The following is a 22,393-nucleotide window of genomic DNA, read 5'->3' as shown; positions in this document are numbered from 1 at the left end:
GATTATTACCAGACATAAAACTATGAACAACAATGATTTGTGTCGCCCAGACCTCCACAACGAATCCCACTACAGCTTTGCTCATAATTATTAATTAAGTTATGTGACGTTCTTAGAGCAGACCTACCTGATTTGCTGAATGGTATGTGCAGCTGGTGCAGCTCAGCTTATGTATGGGCTCGCCTCATGAATATTAATTAGGCTGTTCTCAGGAAGTTGAACAGTACGTAATTAATATTCATTATATCAAGTCTTACGCCACAGTAGTACACAAATCAACTGTAGGCTACTCGTCTGTAAACTGAATAAATGTTTTCACCAGAGACCGACTGATGACTTAAAGTACAGAGCTATAGATATTTCATATAGTTCATGATCTGCAATTGTGTCGGCTAATTTTTTTTAAACCACACCCCACACAACACTTTTAAACAGGTGAGGTCACGTCAGCTGCCGTCACTGACTGTACCGTGTGCTTCGGCAGGTGAGTGCGTTATGAAAACATTACATTTTTACCTATGTATTTATTGTTTGTAATAGTGACAGGCATCTTTTAAGCAACATATTCGACACCTGTCAAATATATGTAACTTATACAACACTGTAATATTGAAATATATGTAAATAAGTAGGCTACTCTAAGCGAAATGTAACGTCCTTTTTCCGTTGTGTAAAATCCACATTAAACAAGTTTGGAAATTTAAAAGTTTGTGAGTCATTACGATGAAAAATATAGTCCTATGTGTGGACTGTCAATATATTGTGTGGACTAATATTTATAGCTGCCTATGCATGACATGTTCAGATTTAATTTAATTTACTTTAACAGTTAGTCCTTTGTTTTATTAATTTTAAGGCTTTTTTCTTTTTTTCCACAATTTTTTCTTCATTCTAAAAATCTCTGGTCCAGTTCAGTTAGATTTAAAATCTATTTTTTATCAATTAAAATCAATTTAAGATATTGAAAACACGTTCATCACAGAAGTATTGCATACAAGTAATTGTATGAATGAATTGTACTTAAAAGCATTTTAATACACCAAAGTGTATATTTGTATATTTTTCCATAAAATTACATCAAGTTATTTGTTCCTTTAGGACACACTGGATGTCATGGCTGTGCCTTTATCTCATGACAGCAGTGATGCAGCATTCGGGTGGTTCACAGAATTCCAGCGCAACTGCATTTTGAAGAACGGAATTGTTCCAGAATGGTTCCACGGCATAATATCCAGGAAGTAATAAACGATACACTGTATTATGTCACAAAGATAAGCAGACAAAAAGTGTAATATGTGCTTGAATGCTCAGCCTATATCTTATCATGATGATATCAAAGAGCAGAAACTCAGGTTCCTAATACCAGTCAGATAAACAAAAAGTTCTGTATTGCAGGGTTGCAGAGGAAATGCTGATTTGCAAACCTCCTGGTTACTTCCTCATTCGTGTTAGCGAGAGCAGAGTGGGTTATACATTATCTTATCGGTAAGTCCGTGCAAATGTGGCCATTGTTATCAGTTATGAATACTCACTATAAGGAAGTTTGATTCACATAATTACTGTACATGAACAAGTCCACTAATCCAAGGGTCATCTATAAATATCTTTCTCCTAGAGCTGAAGATCGCTGCAGACACTTCATGATTGACGTCTTGCCAGATAACCAGTTCATTATAGTGGGAGAAAGTGCACACTACCGTTCACTCCATGACTTGGTGGCCTTCCATCGCAGAAGCCCCATTTTACCCTACAATGAACTGCTGACTGTGGCTTGTGAACAGGTATAGAGTTACAATTGCATTGCTGTTAGTTACACCACAAACAGATAAGCGATGGTCATCCGTCAAGATCGACCAGACAAAAGTCGATCAGTCTAGTTAGAGCTGGTAGGCAACCATGGACCACCACCAAACCAGCTGTCATGTTCCAATAACTAGCTTGACCACCTTAAGTTGATGCGACTTGCCCAAAATTTCTTCCCTGCTTTTAATATCATTTTAAAACATTTTTTCCCCTCTTTTAATAGAAAAACATGGTATAATTAATAATTCAACCTTTGAAATAGGCTATGTTTTCAAATTAGACAATGTGTTACCATGGGAACTGTACTTTAAAATTTCTTCCCTCCTTTTAATATAATTTAAAAAAAAAATTCCCCTCTTTTAATAGAAAACATGGTATAATTATGAATTAAAATATTATATGTGTGTGTGTGTGTGTGTGTAAATTTTGCACACTTTTTCATTGTTAAATAGTATAAAATTGTTGTTTACCACTTCAACAACATGATAGAGGCAATGTTTATTCCCACCATCAACAATAACCAAAATCTTTGTTTATCTGTCTTTGACCCTTGTGTGCAGGGTGGCAACAATAACTACGATGAGTTGTTATTTCCTCGAAAGAAAGATGTAAACACTGGACATGTTGAATGGATAAATTCTTCACCACAAGCACATATGCCTCGTTCAGATATCTTGGAACACAACACGACTTCGCCGCTCCAAAACGAATCGCCTGTGCAACCTACAAGTCCTTCTGCTAGACTGTATCCAAGCTTGGAGACGGAACTGACCACTTTGAATCTACAGAGCATGGTAATACGACATCAACAGACTGTCCAGATGATAATGTCCTTGAGGTTAAAATGGCTAAAATCTTTTATTTATAATATTTTGATTATTATATAAATTACATAAATATTAATTATGTACATATTAATGTTGTGAATTTATATAATAAGGTTGTTTAACCTGCTAGTAAGTGTCCCTCTAGCATTTATTTTGCCCTTTTTCCTATTACATATTTTAGTAATCATCATAAATTAAATCATTCGAAAGCTTTAACCCTCAAAATTCAACCTTTGAAATACGTTTTTAAATTAGTCAAAGTGTTACCTCCTCTCCGTATGGTGTCATGTTTCATATTCAAAATTTACTACATTTTTTTTTATATATATATAGTCAAATGTTTTTCTAATCTTGACAAAGCACGCATTGTCAGAAAGTTCTGAGACTCAAGGTTTTCTTTTTGGTGACTGCTTTGTGATAGAAGTGATATTGTGACAGAAATTAATAATTTGTGACAGGAGAATTTATAAAAATTAAAATCTAAATTCAATGGAATTTGTGTCATCTGGTGGCTATTTTTGGTATAGCACCTAAACAAACTCTCATAGGAACCCCAGTTTGTTAGCCTGGGTGCCAGCCCGAACCCCGCCCACAACATTTTTTGGACGGGAAGTTCGGTCTGGACTCGATCGATTGTGGAGTAATTATGCTCGGCTCCCAGAAGGCCGAGCCAATCAAATTGCCAGGGCGGGCTTTAATCGATGATGGACAGGCTATCTGCGGTTACGTAACCACCCACGTCATCAAAGAGCGCTTGGGTTGAATTGGTTTTCACCTCTATGGTTTTCACCAACGATGACTGCAGCTGGAGAAGTAAGATGTTTAGATTCCGCTATCACGTCTGTAATAAAAGAAATCGACAGCGCATTCCTTTTAAAAGACGAACAAAGAACCGCAATCAAGGCATTTGTCGATGGGAAAGATGTGTTTGCCGTCCTTCCAACGGGATTCGGCAAAAGTTTAAGTACAAGTTCAACATAGTACGTCACTTACTGCGTTGCTCTGATTGGTTGTAGGTCTATCCAATTGAGTGCAGAGTTTGTTTTTTTTACTGGTTCGGTTAAGACACGCCCCATAATTCAAGTGCAATGGAGCAGTATCAGACTCACATTCTGCCTAGAATATGAGTATGACGAAGTCAGGCTACCAGTTTGTGTGATACCAACTTTAAATTTGGAACATAAATTTTATAGCAATTTTAGAGTCAAAACTATTTTGTAAAATATATATTTTAAATGAAATATAAATGATTAGTACAGTACATTTGCTTAGAGTAAACTTTAACAGTAACATTTTACAATAAGGTTCCATTAATGTATTAACTAACAATGAGCAATACAGTTACAGTATTTATTCATCTTTGTTAATGTTAGTTAATAAAAATCCAGCTGTTCATTGTTTGTTCATGTTAGTTCACAGTGCATTAACTAATGTTAATTCGTTTGATTTCCATGTGTTAGTAAATATTGAAATTAACATTAACTAAGATGAATAAATGCTGTAGAAGTATTGTTCATTTTTAGTTTATTAACTAAAGCAGTTAACTAATGAAACCTTATTGTAAGGTGTTACCACTTCTATGACTTTATTTTTTTAAGTGCTTTCAGCAATAATAAAATAAGTGTCTGTATTTCCAAGCAATAATGAATTACAACTGTTTATATTTGGATAGTGCATTTTCACATCTATGTTCAGTTAACAGGCTAATGGCTAATAATACTTTTTTTAAATTTATTTCAGGATCAGCCAACAAAGCCTGTTCCAAAACCTAGAACAGTATTTACTTCCACAACTCATGACACGCCACCACAGTTACCACCCAGAATGCGCTTGCCAAGTCGCACGCAAGCAACAGCGGAGGGCGACAGATCTCAAGGGTTGATGTCTGTGAGCCCTGACAGACATCAAATCGCAGCCGACTCACCCGTTGAAGGCCGTACCCAACAGAAAATCCAACAACAGTTGAAACCTGTGGTCTTTGGCCTGGCGCAAATTAAGAAAAAGCTGAAAAAGAAGCACTCAGAGGAGCACACGTATGAGGAGATCGCTAACAATGCGTGTCAGGAGGATCCGACTTTTCCTGTTTTGGATAGCAGGACCATGAACCCTAAACAAGTGATGGAAAATGAGTATCAGGAGTTATGTGAATGTCAGTCATCTGACGGTATTCCCAACTTTGCAGATATAGAGTTACCATTGGAGTACCTAAATCCCCCTCCTTTTGCACCTGGTTACTAGATAAAAACATTTTTATTCGATGTTTTATTGCCCTTGAATAGTGTCAATAGCTCTTTGTTGTGACGTCCTTTTTCTGTATGTATTTACATTTCTGACACATCATGTTCCGAACAGAGGTTTGTCATTTGGAAAAACCTGTTTGACACGGTAAAATATTTCAATATAACAATGACAGAATGTGTTGTGCCTGTGGGAATAAATTTCTTTATACTTGCAGATTTTACTTTACTAAAATCTAGCACTGTACATATCAGTAGAAACACACACTGTAAATATTTGCTTTTTACTGCAGTTGGTCAATAAATGTACAGACAATCCAAGAAACACAAGAATTTTTTCAAAATACCTTAAAATACCATGTTGAGCAGGATTATGATCATCATTTTGCTGGTATAAGCTTGTTTATGATGGTTTACCTGGTGTTCCAGCCTTGTAACAAGTGCCCAAACCCCCTATAAAACTAACTAGACCTAAGACCAGCAAACCACCTTAAATATTTTTTTTAAAGGTGCCATCGAACATTTTTTTACAAGATGTAATATAAATCTAAGGTGTCCCCTGAATGTGTCTGTGAAGTTTCAGCTCAAAATACCCCATAGATTTTTTTTTATTAATTATTTTAACTGCCTATTTTGGGACATAATTAGAAATGTGCAGATTCAGGCTGCGGCCCCTTTAATTGCTCGCGCTCTCCGTCCCCTCCCGAGCTCTCGACTCTATCATATAACCCTCAAAATGGATCTTTACAAAGTGTTCGTTATGCATACTGCTTGCATACATCGGATTGAGTATGTGAGTATTGTATTTATTTGGATGTTTACATTTAATTCTGAATGAGTTTGAGGCTGTGCTCCGTGGCTAACGGCTAATGCTACACTGTTGGAGAGATTTATAAAGAATGAAGTTGTGTTTATGAATTATACAGACTGCAAGTGTTTAAAAATGAAAATAGCAACGGCTCTTGTCTCCGTGAATACAGTAATAAACAATGGTAACTTTAACCACATTTAACAGTACATTAGCAACATGCTAACGAAACATTTAGAAAGACAATTTACAAATCATATCATGATATCATGGATCATGTCAGTTATTATTGCTCCATCTGCCATTTTTCACTATTGTTCTTGCTTGCTTACCTAGTCTGATGATTTAGCTGTGCACAGATCCAGACGTTAATACTGGCTTGAATGCCTTGAACATGAGCTGGCATATGCAAATATTGGGGGCGTACATATTAATGAGCCCGACTGTTACGTAACAGTCGGTGTTGTGTTGAGATTCGCCTGTTCTTTGGAGGTCTTTTAAACAAATGAGATTTATAAAAGAAGGAGGAAACAATGGAGTTTGAGACTCACTGTATGTCATTTCCATGTACTGAACTCTTGTTATTTAACTATGCCAAGGTAAATTCAATTTTTAATTCTAGGGCACCTTTAAGCGGAACATATCTTAAAGGATTAGTTCACTTTCAAATAAAATTTTCCTGATAATTTACTCACCCCCATGTCATCCAAGATGTTCATGTCTTTCTTCAGTCGAAAAGAAATTAAGGTTTTTGATGAAAATATTCCAAACGGTTGAAGGTCAAAATTACAGTTTCAGTGCAGCTTCAAAGGGCTTTAAACGATACCAGACGAGGAATAAGGGTCTTATCTAGCGAAACGATCTGTCATTTTCGAAAAAAATGTAAATGTATATGCTTTATATAAACAAATGATCACCTTCCAAGTGGTTCCGCCAAAACCACACTTTCGTATTCTTCAAAAAGCTTACGCTGTGTGTCCTACGCCTTCCCTATTCTACCTAAGGAAAAAAATGGAACTGGCGCTGTGTTCGTGGGGTGAGTAAATTATCAGGAATTATTTATTTGAAAGTGAACTAATCCTTTAAGTGTCTTAATTTTCATTGTAATTATTTATCCGAATGTTCTCAGAAGATCATTGACTCTTAATTAAACGTTCATCTCTTTGGAAGGCCACTTGTAATGAATAATCCATTCGCGACCACATATCATGTGTCGGGCGCTCAAGAGCACGCGCTTGAGCAATTGTGCTCGCGATGCTTTGGTGCACACCTGACAGCCGTCAAATAAGTCATGAAAACAGACTTAGATTAATTAGATAGTAATGTATTGAAACACATTATTATCGCAGATATGGTTGTGTGTGGGCTTGCGTGAGAGAGGGAGAAAAGCGAGCGCGCGCGCGCTCTCGACTGCCCCTGGGTCGTTGCGGTTGCTTAGTTGCGCGGTGTTTAACTACTGTAGCAGGTCACTTGAAACACAAAAACAAACCAACGAGGAACACGTGTTTACTTCAAGAGGGTCGTCGGCCTTTGTCATGTATATTATGTTGTGAATAGACCATCTGGAGTACCAGCTAATCTCACAGAGGAACTGGAGTAATTGCAGTTAATGAGGACTTTTTTTCTGCGTCATGTTTAGCTTTTTACTTTGACAGATGTAAATTTACGACATGCAGTTAGGAATTCTCGCGTCGTCATGGTAACCATCCGAAGTTAAACTAAAATAAAGTCACTCAGAAGTCGTGCGCTGTGTAGATAAACGTTTATAAAGTCATGATATTAACTCAATAAGAAGAAAAGAACAGTAATGTGGGGAAGGGATATTGCTTGCAAAAGAAATGGACATGGAATCCAGGAATGGCCCGATGGATGTAAATATGAGGGGGAGTTCTTAAATAACCTGAAGCATGGCACCGGTGTCTTCACATGGGCAAATGGAGAGGTATGTTTCATGTCATATGTAGCCTAACAGATACCATAGAAAGGTCTGTTGCTTCTAAGATAAAGTTTGAGTATCGAAATGAAAGTTATCAATAAACACTGGCATTATAAAACGTATCATTAACCTATCATGAAAAGATATAAAATGTCAGTATAAAATGTGTATTTTGGTCAATCTCTCATTAGAGACCTTGTTTGTATTAAAATCATACAACAGTGTCATAATTTTGACAGTCTACTGAATATTCAGTAGAAAAATATAAAAAATATAACAGCTCAGATAATACAGTCAAACTAAAATGAATTCAGACACCTTGAGCATTCATTGTTTAATAGAGTTTATTCACTATAGCTTAAAAAATTGTAATATGACAAGATCTGAGAGTGAAACTGTCAGAAAAAAAAATATCTTAATTATGTCAGATAACACTTTAGCAAAACATGGTAAGGTCAAAGTGTCTGAATAATGTTTGGTCCCATTTTTAAAAAAATAAATTTTACTGTATGAAGAATTTTTGGGTATAATATGTCACAGTTTACTATATTTTGCTATCCTCACTTACATAAATGAACTATAGTGTCCTGCACCCACTAGAAAAAATATATAAAAAATATCAATATCAATACTTTTTGGTTTGACTGTAGTTGAAGGTAAAAAAAATGAGTTTATTTCTTTTCACGCCTTTTTCATACCCTATTTTTATTTATGTTTTTAATTAATTTATTTTCAGTTTTCTACCACTGAACATTTAATATTGTATACTGCTAGAAAATCAATCAAAGGAAATGAATAGAAAATAAACTCAGATAATATTTAGTTGTATTTAAATATAAAAACTAATAAATGAATGAATGAATGAATTTATTTCCAGGCCCTTTGTACCCTATTTGAGGAAAGTGCCAAAAAATACACCCTTTGTAAATAAAATATATATATATATTTTTTTTTTTTTCAAAATTATTTTGAATAATTTTTATTGCTCCCCTCTCCACTGTAATCATCATAGAGTACTTGCCACTTTGACACCAAATTTTTTTCATGTTTTATTCAGTTTTATAAAGGTTCATTTTTTAAGGATTATCGGCATGGCAAAGGCATGTATTCCTGGCCAAATGGATGCAAATACACAGGAAACTTTTATCTGAACCGAAAAGAAGGATATGGAGTGCAAGTTTTCCCAGACAGATCAACCTTTGAGGTTTCACATTTCCCATAGTTCAATAACAATACGTTTACTTTTATTGTATAATGGATAATTAAGCAAAATCTCTTCTCCCCATCTACAGGGTCTGTATCATGCTGATGAACGCTTTGGCCCTGGAATCATGACATACCTTGATGGGCGACAGGATGTGGGCCTTTGGCACAGAGAGGTGTTACTGCGAATATGCACCACACTGGAGGACGGCTTCAGTCTGGAGGACTTCCCAGAACACATGACCAGACTGCCTAAAAAACACCTGAAACAACCTCACCTTCCTCCCAATGTGGAGTGGAGTACAGATGGCAGCCCCCTCGAGTCCGATCAGGGGTTATCAGAGGATGAGGAACGTTTCATCCTGCCTCCAGACACTGAGAGCTACTCCACAGACTCAGACCATCTGCCCATCCCCAGGTGTCTACGCCGGGACCTGGACCTTCACTTTTTTGGGAGGAGTGACATCAGCACAGAGCAGCGATCACCATTCACAGCCTTGACGCTACAGCAGCGCATGAATGCACACATTCAGAGACACAGGTAAGAAGATTGTTGCTTAGCATTAACCTGGGCAGGTAACCAAAGGGTTTAATTTAATTTATTTTTTAATAAATGCATTAATATTAGTATTAATATAATGAGATGAAAAGGGAATATATACAGACATGGACAAAATTGTTGGCACCCTTGATAAATATGATCAAAGATGACTGTAAAAATAAATCTGCATTGTTTATCCTTTTGATCTTTAATTAATAAAATGAGCAAAAATCGAATCTTTCATTGAAGGAAAATAATTGAAAGTGGGGGGAAAATAACATTATGAAATAAATGTTTTTCTCCAAAACACGATGGCCACAATTATTAGCACCCTTTTATTCAGTTCTTTTTGCAACCTCCTTTTGCCAAGATAACAGCTCTGAGTCTTCTTCTGTAACGCCTGATGAGTTTGGAAAACACCTGACAAGAGATCAGAGACCATTCCTTCATGCAGTATCTCTCCAGATCCTTCAGATTCCCAGCTCCATGTTGGTGCTTCTTCTCTTCAGTTCACTCCACTCATTTTCTTTAGGGTTCAGGTCAGGGGACTGGGAAGACCATGGCAGAAGCTCCATTTTGTGCTCAGTGACACATTTTTGTGTTGGTTTTGATGTTTGTTTTGGATCATTGTCCTGATGGAAGATCCAACCATGGTCCATATGGGATTTCTAGCAGAAGCGTCAGGTTTTGATTTTTTTATCTGTTGGTATTTGGTAGAATCCATGATACGATATATCTGAACAACATGTCTAGGACCTCCAGCAGAAAAATTGGCCCACAACATTAAAGATCCTGCAGTATATTTAACTGTGGGCATGGGGTACTATTTATCCATGTGTGCACCAAACCCATCTGGTGGGTTTGCTGCCAAAAAGCTCTTGTTTTAGTTTCATCTGACCACAGAAGCCGGTCCCGTTTGAAGTTCCAGTCTTGTCTGACAACTGAATATGCTGGAGATTGTTTCTGGATGAGAGCAGAGGACTTTTCTTGAAACCCTCCCGAACAACTTGTGTGGATGTAGGTGCTGTTTGATCATTTTTTAGGCTTTCTGAGACTCAAGACTCAACTAATCTCTGCAATTCTCCAGCTGTGATCCTTGGAGAGTCTTTGGCCACTCAAACTTTCCTCCTCACCGCGCATTAGGACGATTTAAACACACATCCTCTTCCAGGCAGATTTGTAACATCCTTATTTGATTGAAAATTCTTAATTATTGTCCCGATGGTGTAAATGGAGATTTTAATGCTTTAGCTATATTCTTACAGCCACTTTCTGTTTATTTCATAATGTGATTTTCCCACTTTTAATTCTTTTCCTTCAATGAAAGATTAGATTTTTGCTAATTTTATGAATTAAAGATCAAAAGGATAATGTCCATTTTGTGGCAGAACACTCTTTCTTTGAGCCTTCCTGTCATATATTTACTATTTTTTTTTTTACTATGTTTTTACTTATTTTATATTTATTATCTACGTTAATCACATTATCACAATGATAATAAATGAATTTATTTTATTTTACCTTTATTTTACCCATATCATTTTCTTTTTCCTTGCAGATTTGAGACAGAAACATTAGACTGGGATGTAACTGCAGTTCTGAATATGAACAGGACTCAGTTTGGACCCAAAGGTCCCCTGGAACTGAACTCAGAGAAACTGATCAAGGAAGCTTCACATGGTGAATGCAGGAATGTTTATCGAATCCTCAGAGATGGAAAAGTCCATCCTGACGTGAGTGACGCACAGGGACATACAGCTCTCATAGCAGCCACGGTAAGCTTCTGTTTTAACAAGATAAAAATCTAACTCAGTAGAAAATAGCCACTAGTTATTTGTTATATGTTTATTTTGATATATATTAATATGATATTTTTCATATGTGAATGTTCAATTTGATACTATGATACATTATTATATTATATTATATTATATTATATTATATTTTATTATATTATATTATATTATATTATATTATATTATATTATATTATATTATATTATATTATATTATATTATATTATATTATATATTTATTTTTAAATATATTTTTATGGTTATTCTTATAAAGGTATATATATGCACACACACACACACACACACACACACACACACACACACACACACACACACACACACACACACACACACACACACACACACACACACACACACACACACACACACACACACACACACACACACATGTTTGTTTTTGTGAATTGTGGGGACTTTCCATAGACTTCAATGCATTTTACACTGAACAAACTGTACATTCTATCCCCCTACCCTGCCCCTACCCCTAAACCTAACCCTCACAGGAAACTGTGCAAACTTTTACTTTTTCACAAAAACTCATTCTATATGATTTATAAACCCATTTACATTGTGGGGACCGCTGGCTGGTCCCCACGATGTAGGTGAACTCAGGTTTATATTACATCATGGGGACATTTGGTCCCCACAATGTAATATAAACAAAAGCACACACACACACACACACACACACACACACACACACACACACACACACACACACACACACACACACACACACACACACACACACACACACACACACACACACACATATATAACTATACTATATATATATAGTATATTATTTTATATATATAAATTTTATATATGCTTACTTTTCATTGCATAATGTCCATTTTGTAGCAAAACTCTCTTTTTGAGCCTTCCCGTCATATAAATAGTAAGCAATATTTGCCAGAAGATGGCAGCATTGGTTTGGAAAACTACTGGTTTCAGATCTTGAATAACACACAGTACAACTTGCATGTGTGCTGATGTATCAATATGTAAATGAGGTTTGTTGCATGTCTATGTAGGTGCATTGTCATGACGATGTCATCCACATGCTGTTGGACAGCGGGGCCGATGTTAATAAGCTAAATGATGAAGGCATGTCTGCTCTGGCTGTTTGTAATGTCCTCTACTACCCACTTCAGTCTTTACATGAGACACTGGCTGAGAAAGTGACCCAGAATATCAGCCCAGAGCCACAGGTAAGAATACTGTGATTTGCACTGTATTTTGGTATGCTTATAGTTAGTCATATCATTTTTCCCTTTCATTTCTTGTTCCACCCTTTTTGCTGTCTGTTACGCTAAAGATCAAGCCTTTGGAAGATGTCTCCCATAAATCCTCTCCAGATCCAATGACAGGAACACCCAAAGATGAAAGCGGCCAAGAGACATTTGAGACACCAAGACAGACCAACCAGGTTGACCAAAGTCTTGAACCAGAGAACCTCAATAACTTGGAGAAACTCGAAGCTCAAGAGCAAATCATTGAGGTCATAAATGAAGATCAACCTGACCAACCAGAAGGCCTCAACAACTCTGAGGAACCTCAAGTTCATTATCAAATCAATGCAAATACGGACCCAAACAAGAAGATAGTTCTTCACCCTGAACATGAACAAGATAGACCATCAGTAGAACCACATGGTATAATTTCAAGATCTATTCAAGTCTTTGATGGTACAATTGCAGTGGGTTCTGTGTTGTGGCAAGAGAGGAAAACAAAGAATGTTGTTGACTCTGAAGAAGAGGTGACAAATCTGGAGTTTGAAGAAAAACTAGAGAGGAGCATCAGATCCGATGACCTTTCCTTTGATTCTGTATGTTCTCTGGCTAGTTTTCACATTGACGTCACAGAGGAGATCCTGCAAAAGAGTGCTGAGATCCTGTGTCAGACAGGAAAAGTGACTCCATCAGACACCCAAGAGACGGTCCGGAAAATTGCGCTTCTTAAAACAGAGTAAATTTCTATAAAATTTAATTTTATTTAGGTTAATATCACAAAAAATATTCCTGGGCCATATCTAATTTTATTTGATTTTATTTATTTATTTATTTTTTATGCATGTTCATGACAACTAAGCATATTTTTCCTAAAAATTCTTATTAATGTGATGTGAATAAATATTTTAATAATATTACAATAATAATACAGTTATTACAAAAATGATTAATTAATTTACATAATTGTATTTATTATTATTAAATGTATTAATTGTTAAAATAATATTAATCTAATTATTTAAATAATAACAATAATGCTAATTAAAAACAATAAAACAATAATTTAAAATATAAAATCAATTATATAATATTATATAAAATATATAATAATTTTGTACAATATTATTTACATGTACATTAATGCATTTGACAGATACCTTTATCTATAGCAACTTACATTGCTTTCAAGGTTTACAATTGATCAGTTCATGCATTCCCTTGGAATCAAACCCATGACTTTAGCATTGCTAGTGCCATGCTCTACTTTTTTGATCAAAAGGAATGTTGTATGTTATTATTATTATTTTTTTTTGTATTATAGTAATGAGATTGATTTTAATGAAAAATTGTGGTGGTTTGTGACTGGTGATTGTCTGGTCTGATAGACATCGGAATCGATGGATTACAATTAATCTACTGTTAGAGAGAGGAGCAGACCCAAATGCCTCTACTGTCCCCATGCCTGTCATCTTCCTGGCTATCAAAGCTGCCCATGTCAAGGGCGTCCGTCGTCTACTGGAGTGCGGGGCTCGTACAGACATACCTCTACTTCCGGAGGTACATCAATTTATTTTATTTTATTTCACAATTTATTTCATTTTCTTTCTCATTTTCTTTTATTTTATTTTTTGAGCTTTTATTCTTATTATTAAAATTTTAAATGCATAAAAAATACAATTAATTCATACAAAACCATATAATTAGTTTGTCATCAACCTTTACTTATCTGGTTTAATCTACAAAGTAGATTCCTTTCCTGAATAATCAAGTTAATTTACAATATTTTAAAAGGTGATTTTCTGCTTACTAACCTTTTAAAAAAACATTAGAATATTAACAGCAAGACATCTATCTGGTTGTTTTAGTTTGAGTCCTCCTTTTTCTGTCCGTGACAGCAAAGGGGTCTGTACCCCCTTCACATAGCAGCAGGTTTGCCTGGAGCAGAGGGTCCTGAAATCACACAGCTCCTATTGCACGCCTTAGCGGACCCTGATGTCAAAGCTCAGGATGCCAATGAAGTCTACGAGTTTGATAAGGTCTGAGCAAACCTCAGGTTTTGTATAAATTTATTGCCCCACAACCTTTTTTAATGACTCTAATGAAATAAATATAAACCCTCAGAACACGTTTGAGCACCAGGCCTTTGAGAATCAGTATTTCATGGCCTCTAGACCCCAGGCTAAGTTCAACGGAGCCCCCATCGAGTTTCCTCAAGAAGGTGGGAGGACACCACTACATGTGGCCTGCCAAAGAGACAGCGATTATGCAGTAAGAACACAATATATACACTGAAACATGATACTCATTAGAATGAGTATTCTATCTATCTATCTATCAAAAATAAGCATATCATTTTTCTTTCAGAATGCTAGAGATGTGGTTGCGCTTCTCCTTTCTCACAAAGCAAGCCCCAATGATGTGTGGAGTGGCCATTCACCCCTGTCTCTGGCTATTGCAAGTGGCAACGACCTTGTACGTAATCAGTACTGACATCACTTCTTTCGACTAAATCATTTGTAGTGCAGCTATTTGCAACAAATCATCTTTTAGGGTATAATTAAATACTGTCTGTTCCAAAACACAGAGTGATTGTGGAATAATAAGTCATTACTGAATGATGAGCATGAAAACTCTTATGGCATTGCATTGACGTGCAGTGTGTGTTAATGTTGTTTTCCCAGGCTGTGGATGAACTGCTGGCCGGAGGGGCTGATCCTAATCTTCCTCTCACCCGTCATGTGGGCAGCGCCCTCTGTGCCCTTGCCAACATCAACTACAATCGTGGGCCACATCCACACAACCAAGTCAAGCTGGTGAGCCCCTTCAACTAATTATCCTGCCTGGTCTCATGGGAAAATATGTGTCTGTGCATGTGTGAAATATGTTTCTGCATAGTGGCTCCGTAGTTGCACTATGCATTACAAAATAACATGTCATTTACCAAATGTAAAATTGAATTTAAAGAATCTAATTATATTAATAATAATAATAATAATATATATAGTTATATATATATATATATATATATATATATATATATATATATATATATATATATATATATATATATATATATATATATATATATATATATATATATATATATATATATATATATATATATATATATATATATATAGTTATATATATAATAATACAAATAAAAAATCTATGTAAATTATTATATAAATAGAATAAATATATTTCATTGGTAGATTTTGTAAAAATTAAATATAAGATAAATTAAATTAAATTAAAAATAAGTATGGTTGTTCTTTAAGTACTAGTATTAACTATAATACAAATATATTAATATTATATATATATATTTATATATAACATACTATTATATATATAACATACTATTATATATATATATATATATATATATATATATATATATATATATATATATATATATATATATAAAACATATTTAAATATGAATCAAAGATAACACAAGTAAACACAACATGCATTATTATGAAGGGAAAACAAAATCCAAACCCACATTGCCCTGTGTGAAAAAGGGCAACCCCTAAGCCTAATAACTGGTTGGGCCACCCTTAGCAGCAACAACTGCAATCAAGCGTTTGCGATAACTTGCAATGAGTCTGTTACAGTGCTGTGGAGGAATTTTGGCCCACTCATCTTTGCAGAATTGTTGTAATTCAGCCACATTGGAGGGTTTTCAAGCAAGGTCATGCCACAGCATCTCAATAGGATTGAGGTCAGGACTTTGACTAGACCACTCCAGAGTCTTCATTTTGTTTTTCTTCAGCCATTCAGAGGTGGACTTGCTGGTGTGTTTTGGATCATTGTCCTGCTGCAGAACTCAAGTTCACTTCAGCTTGAGGTCACAAACAGATGGCCGGACATTGTCCTATTTTTTGGTAGACAGCTGAATTCATGGTTCCATTTATCACAGCAAGTCTTCCAGGTCCTGAAGCAGCAAAACAGCCTCAGACCATCACACTACCACCACCATATTTTACTGCTGGTATGATGTTCTTTTTCTGAAATGCTGTGTTACTTTTACGCCAGACGTAATGGGACACACACCTTTATGTTCTTTTTGCTCAGCAGCAGTTTTCGTCATGCAGGCCATTTTTGCCCAGTCTCTTTCTTATGGTGGAGTCATGAACACTGACCTTAACTGAGGCAAGTGAGGCCTGCAGTTCTTTGGATGTTGTTGTGGGGTCTTTTGTGACCTCTTGGATGAGTCGATGAGTAATTGATGAGTAATTGGATGAGTAATTTTGGTCGGCCGGCCACTCCTGGGAAGGTTCACCACTGTTCACCACTGTTTTTGCCATTTGTTTATAATGGCTCTGACTGTGGTTTGCTGGAGTCCCAAAGCTTTAGAAATGGCTTTGTAACCTTTTCCAGACTGATAGATCTCAATTACTTTCTTTCTCATTTTTTCCTGAATTTCTTTGGATCTCAACATGATGTGTAGCTTCTGAGGATTGTGTTTTCCCTGCATAATAAAAACCATTGAAAAACTGCATGTTGTGTTTACTTGTGTTATCTTTGATTAATATTTAAATTTGTCTGATGATCTGAAACATTCAAGTGTGACAAACACTTTTTCATACCACTGTATATATAAATATAGTATGTACTTGTTCATTGATTTAACAAAATGATTCAGTAATGATTGTTTAGAATGATAATAAATATTTATATATAAAATGTGTAATATATAATGAATACAATACTATAGAATATAATAATTATTATTTAATTTTATTTTATTTTCCACTTTAAAGATAAAACTCCAGGGGGCAAATATTGTTCCTTATAAAAAAAGTTAATTTCTGACACTGGTACGTAGGGCATGTTTGGCAGCAAACATATGCCCAGTCATATTTTTCCTCACAAGATCAGGTTGAATTATCAGTCAAATCATGTTCAGAAACAATTTAGTACTTCAGAGACTTGTCAATCAAGTAAAGAGGGAAAATTAAACATAGTTATTCCTAATCACTCTGCTCTTTTTGTTTCTGTTTTGCTTCATTAAGCTGGAAAAGTTGATCAAATCCGGCGCTGACATCCTCATGCCTGTCATGGTGGGCGAGGGACGCAGGTGCGCTGTGGGAACAGTCGTGGATTATGCGCACTGCGCATTCCAACAGGTGCAGCTTTTCATCACCAGTTCATCCCGTGTTTTACAGATCATCTGAAATCTCGTTTATCAATCCGCTCACCAGACCGGTTCTGCTTTCCCACCAGAACCAGCGCATGGCCCACACCCCGTATCATGCCCTCAACAAGTATGAGAGACAAGCCTATAATGCCCGCCGGCAGTTGCTAGGCCTCATGGGAGATCTGCTGAGACAGGCAGCGATCAGAATGGAAACATGCCGCATGGAGAAGGAAAGGAGCCAAGGCATACTCAGTGAGACTCGCTGATCGTTACTAGAAATACACAACGCTTTATCAATTTTGTCTCGCTGGTTTCAGGTTTTGTGCATCCATTCAAAGTGTGATTGAAAATCACAGGTTGCTAATGTGTGTGTGTGTGTTTGTTGGTTGTTTAAGGTGTCAGTCCCTCAGAGAAGTTTGTGTATACTGGAGCAGGGTCGACACCGAGTCTCCTGAGCTCTCCTGAACAGAACAGCAAGACTTCCTTTAACAAATGCATCGGTCAGAGAGTGCAGAGGTACTTCATTATAGCAAACCAAAGTGTTTTTCTGCTGTGGACGTGAGTGACACCTCAAATCCGTGTCTATTTATGGTTTTATTTCAGAAAGCCTCGCTTCAAATATTGCTACCAGTGCGGCCGATCGGTGGGTGTGCAGCTTATGGCCTGTAGCCGCTGTCATGAGGTCTTTTACTGTAGCAAGACCTGCAAAACGAATGCATGGGATGAACGCCACAGAGACGAGTGTGTCCGTTTGCCAGGTTAGTACCATGTCTTGATTAGGGTTGGGATCCAAGAACTGGTAGTGTTTTTTGAAAAGTACCGGAACCGCGCAAAATTTCTAAGTTTCGGTTCCGAAAACGGTTCTGGTGTGAAGTGTGGGGAGCGTATCCTTTAATAGAGATGTTTCACCTCATAAATATTATAGCAATGAAAGCACTGAAAAGCCCTCACGCTACTCATATGCATCAGATATCAATGCAGAGAGAGAGAGAGAGATGCACAAAGCTGTACGAATAATCTTTAAATGATCGCGTTCACGATTTCATCACCCATGTGTTCTAATTCCTAAATGTCAAGGATTTGCCCCGTGTATATTAAACCTTTGACAAAAATATTGCGACATTCAAATCTGCGTTCACGCTGCCATTGATCTAGAGAACAGTTGTCATGTTTAGATATAAACAGCTTCACAAACAATCTTTTCAAACACACAGTGTCATTATTTCTGTATTATAAATATTCCAATTATCAAAGAAGTATACAAAAGTTTATTATTCAGATATAAACACTGATGTCTATGTTACCGATCAAAATAGAATAATAATCACCTTTTCAAAGCAACTGGATGCTTCAAATAACGACTGTATCGATTACATTGTTATCCCACTGGTTGGCAACAAATTACTGTTAAAAATCACTGAATCATTCTTTCAGAAACAAGTGAAGTCTTTATGAATCCAACTTACAAAAATATTTAGTTTCCCCTGTCTGGATCTTACATGTGTGTTCAAGCATCTTATTTGTGTTGAATTTGTGGTAACACTTTACAATTTAACAAATACAGTAACAAATGAATTGCCCATGGTTAGTTCATGTTATTTACTAACATAAACTAACCATGAGCAATACATTTGTTACTGTATTCGTTAATCTTTGTTAACCTTAGTTACAGTGCTCAGCGTAAATGAGTACACCCCCTTTGAAAAGTAACATTTTAAACAATATCTCAATGAACACAAAAACAATTTCCAAAATATTGACAAGACTAAGTTTAATATAACATCTGTTTAACTTATAACATGAAAGTAAGGTTAATAATATAACTTATATTACACATTTTTCAGTTTTACTCAAATTAAGGTGATGCAAAAATGAGTACACCCCACAACAAAAACTACTACATCTAAAGGCCAGAACACACCAAGCCGACGCTGACGAACTAGTGGCAACGAAAGTGGCTGCGGGGTTTGCTCACGTCGGCAGCGTGTGTGTCCAAAGTTGCCCTGACACACCAAACCGACGCTAAACAGCCGACGACCAAGCAGCACGTCAGTTCTACGCCTGCGTGAGATGAAATGCCTTTCCGAAACAGCAGGTGGCAGTAGCTGAACAGCCAATCAGAACATGTCGAACCGGCCGAAAAAAGGCTGACGAGGACCAACTTCAGCCAACGGTGCAGAACACACTGAGAAAACTTAGTTGGCCGACGAAGAAAAACTGCCCGACGGCCGACCATTGGCTTGGTTTGTTCCTGCCTTAATACTTTGTATGGCCTCCATGATTTTCAGTAACAGCACCAAGTCTTCTAGGCATGGAATGAACAAGTTGGCAACATTTTGCAACATCTATCTTTTTCCATTCTTCAAGAATGACCTCTTTTAGAGACTGGATGCTGGATGGAGAGTGATGCTCAACTTCAGAAATCCCCATAGGTGTTCGATTGAGTTTAGATCAGGAGCCAATAAATGACTTTCACCCTGTTCTTCTTCAGAAATCCAACAGTGGCCTTAGATGTGTGTTTAGGATCATTGTCATGTTGGAAAAGTGCATGACGACCAAGGGGTCGGAGTGACGGTAGCATCTTCTCTTTCAGTATAGAGCAGTACATCTGTGAATTTGAAAATGTTGAAATTAACATTAACAAAGATTAATAAATGCCGTAGTTCATTATTAGTTCATGTTAATGTAGTTAACTAATGTTAACTAATGAACCTTACCGAATTTGTTAAACTCATTTTACGAGTATAATAAACACAAAAGGACTGTTTGAGTTGAGTATTGTGCATTTTTTCCCCTTACTACAATTTTTTATTGGTTGTTTAATAATTTTAATGGAATCGGAACCGGAATCATTAGGCAAAATCGGAACCGGAAAATTTCTTATGATTCCCAGCCTAGTCTTGACTGATTTGTAAAAGTCGATCAGTATTATATCAGTATTTTTCATCATCTAAACGTCTACTACTCATCTAAACATCATCTACTCACCCTCAAGTAGTTCCAAACCTGTATGAATTTCTTTCTTCTGCTGAACACAAAAGAAGATATTTTGAAGAATGTTGGTAACCAAACAGTTGATGGGCACAATTGAATTACATAGTATTTTTTTTTTCCATTCTATGGAAGTCAGTGGGAATATTGGTATACTCTATGTGAAGTGGGCACTGAAATTAAAGCAGACGTGTATTGTGTGAGCAGAGGATTTGTTTTTAAAACAGAACAAAGGTCTTATGGGATTTAAAGAATGAAATGAGAAATGACCCTCTCCTGTAGCAGTCCGTTCTTGTGAGAATACACTGAATCAAGATGCAGTCTCCAGTAACAACAGTGTTATTTAAAAAGCATTTGTGAGATAAAGGCCACACTTCTAGAACAAATGAGGGCGCATCTGAGTGTCGGACAATCACGCAGAGGGTTCACCAGGACATCGAGGAACCTGGCACAACCTGATTGCTGTATATTTAGGGTGTTCACAGTGTGCTTTTCTCTGGAGGATTTGTCTGTCTAGTGTTTCTACATAAGATGTAGATCCAAATAATGCTCTACGACCAAAACCATTTTTATATATATATGTGCCAGGGGCCTCATTTATAAACTATGTTTGATATTAGAGTGTGTGTATGCTAAAATCCATGCCAACGTTCATATTTATAAAAAATATCTTTGATGTGGAAAAGTGCTTAGTGCCACATCAGGTTCGAAGCAGCACTTTTCCTTGTGGCAGAGAGTCGGAGTACTGCAGGTATTTGGAAATCTAAGCAATTCTTGCTGCTCGCCGTTCTCAAGTAAAGAATTTGGACATTGACTGGTGCTCTTTTATATACTAATGATATTAATTAGGGGGCGTTTACAAAGGTCTATATAAATCATTCAGCTGCTTTCAAGATCATTTGCAATTTATAGATTTCACATCTGGAAGAGAGGTGTACAAACGTTGTCTGTGCGTACATTCATTCTCTTAATCACATGTAAGCACATTTGAGAAATGATCGTAAGATCAAATGTAGAACGGTTTCTACACAACATTTTATAATTGAGTCTCTTGTCTTATTAAAGTTAACTAAAACTAAAACCATAAAAACCAATAAAATAAACTACAAGTGAAATAAAATAAAATGTTATTTTAGCTAATTTCCAGGAAAAAAAATAAAATAAAAAATCACAAAACACACATACTAAAAATTTAAATGAAAATGGAAAACTAATTCAATCTATTGATAAAAAAAATATAATAGTATCTCTATAATACTACAATAACACTGATGGGCGCAAATTAGACATACACAAAATTGCTATAGTAGTAAAATATAATATACTACCGTTGAAAAGTACAACATTTATTTGAAATAGTAAAACATTTATAAAATTTATAAAGATTTCTGTCACTTTTGATCAGTTTAATGTGTCCTTGCTAAATAAAAAGGAAATTATTAATTTCTTCTTCTTCTTCTTCAAAAAAAAAAAAATGCATCTGACAATAAGTATAATCGCAAAATAGCTACATATAGGCAGATTAATTGACGAATATATTGTTTTATTACTACGATAAACTAATGCATAACACTTTGTGTTTTTACAGTTGTCAGTGGAAAAAGCAGCAGAGATAAACACGCATCCATCGGACCCCGTTCACCTGTGTCGACCAAAGAAGCAAAAGGCAAGACCTTCAATCTGAGCGTGACCCCAGAAATACAAGAGTATGACCTGAATGAAAATTACAGTTTTATTTAGAATGCATTTAATAGGCCAATTGAACATTAGTTATGTAAGTTTTTTTTTTAACAAGTCTATTAATAAAAATTCTTTGAAAAGACAGTCAACATCCATTTTGTTTGAAC

General features: G+C 36.0%; 2 protein-coding genes across 2 annotated transcripts; both read left to right on the top strand.

Moving 5' to 3' along the window:
* The first annotated feature begins 45 nt into the window (after positions 1-45).
* hsh2d (hematopoietic SH2 domain containing) lies at positions 46-6,331 on the top strand. Its single transcript, XM_067396007.1, has 6 exons — positions 46-484; positions 1,099-1,238; positions 1,396-1,485; positions 1,616-1,781; positions 2,364-2,597; positions 4,371-6,331. Exons 2-6 carry the CDS (start codon positions 1,114-1,116, stop codon positions 4,866-4,868), a joined length of 1,113 nt encoding a protein of 370 aa, XP_067252108.1. The 5' UTR covers positions 46-484; positions 1,099-1,113; the 3' UTR covers positions 4,869-6,331.
* Positions 6,332-7,188: 857 nt separating this feature from the next.
* Positions 7,189-22,306, top strand: ankmy1 (ankyrin repeat and MYND domain containing 1). Its single transcript, XM_067396006.1, has 16 exons — positions 7,189-7,617; positions 8,669-8,815; positions 8,904-9,355; positions 10,914-11,130; positions 12,209-12,385; positions 12,493-13,142; positions 13,792-13,963; positions 14,302-14,442; positions 14,528-14,674; positions 14,771-14,878; positions 15,088-15,219; positions 17,431-17,544; positions 17,642-17,807; positions 17,951-18,071; positions 18,159-18,313; positions 22,135-22,306. The coding sequence occupies exons 1-16, from the start codon at positions 7,483-7,485 to the stop codon at positions 22,284-22,286; spliced, it is 3,186 nt and encodes a 1,061-aa protein (XP_067252107.1). The 5' UTR covers positions 7,189-7,482; the 3' UTR covers positions 22,287-22,306.
* The last annotated feature ends 87 nt before the right edge of the window (positions 22,307-22,393 follow it).

Source organism: Chanodichthys erythropterus, chromosome 10 (assembly GCF_024489055.1).
Source record: "Chanodichthys erythropterus isolate Z2021 chromosome 10, ASM2448905v1, whole genome shotgun sequence".
Classification (NCBI taxonomy): domain Eukaryota; kingdom Metazoa; phylum Chordata; class Actinopteri; order Cypriniformes; family Xenocyprididae; genus Chanodichthys; species Chanodichthys erythropterus.
The sequence above is the reverse complement of the archived record's forward strand: the minus strand, read 5'-3'. Positions and strand labels throughout refer to the sequence as shown.

What these genes read in the sequence shown, in the direction of transcription:
- hsh2d (XM_067396007.1), top strand. Translation starts at nt 1,114, where the DNA reads ATGGCTGTGCCTTTATCTCATGACAGCAGTGATGCAGCATTCGGGTGG. An exon ending in CACGGCATAATATCCAGGAA is followed by an intron (nt 1,239 to 1,395) that starts GTAATAAACGAT and finishes TCTGTATTGCAG; the next exon opens with GGTTGCAGAGGAAATGCTGA. An exon ending in CTTTGAATCTACAGAGCATG is followed by an intron (nt 2,598 to 4,370) that starts GTAATACGACAT and finishes AATTTATTTCAG; the next exon opens with GATCAGCCAACAAAGCCTGT.
- ankmy1 (XM_067396006.1), top strand. Translation starts at nt 7,483, where the DNA reads ATGTGGGGAAGGGATATTGCTTGCAAAAGAAATGGACATGGAATCCAG. An exon ending in ACATACCTCTACTTCCGGAG is followed by an intron (nt 13,964 to 14,301) that starts GTACATCAATTT and finishes TGTCCGTGACAG; the next exon opens with CAAAGGGGTCTGTACCCCCT. An exon ending in CGCACTGCGCATTCCAACAG is followed by an intron (nt 17,545 to 17,641) that starts GTGCAGCTTTTC and finishes CTTTCCCACCAG; the next exon opens with AACCAGCGCATGGCCCACAC.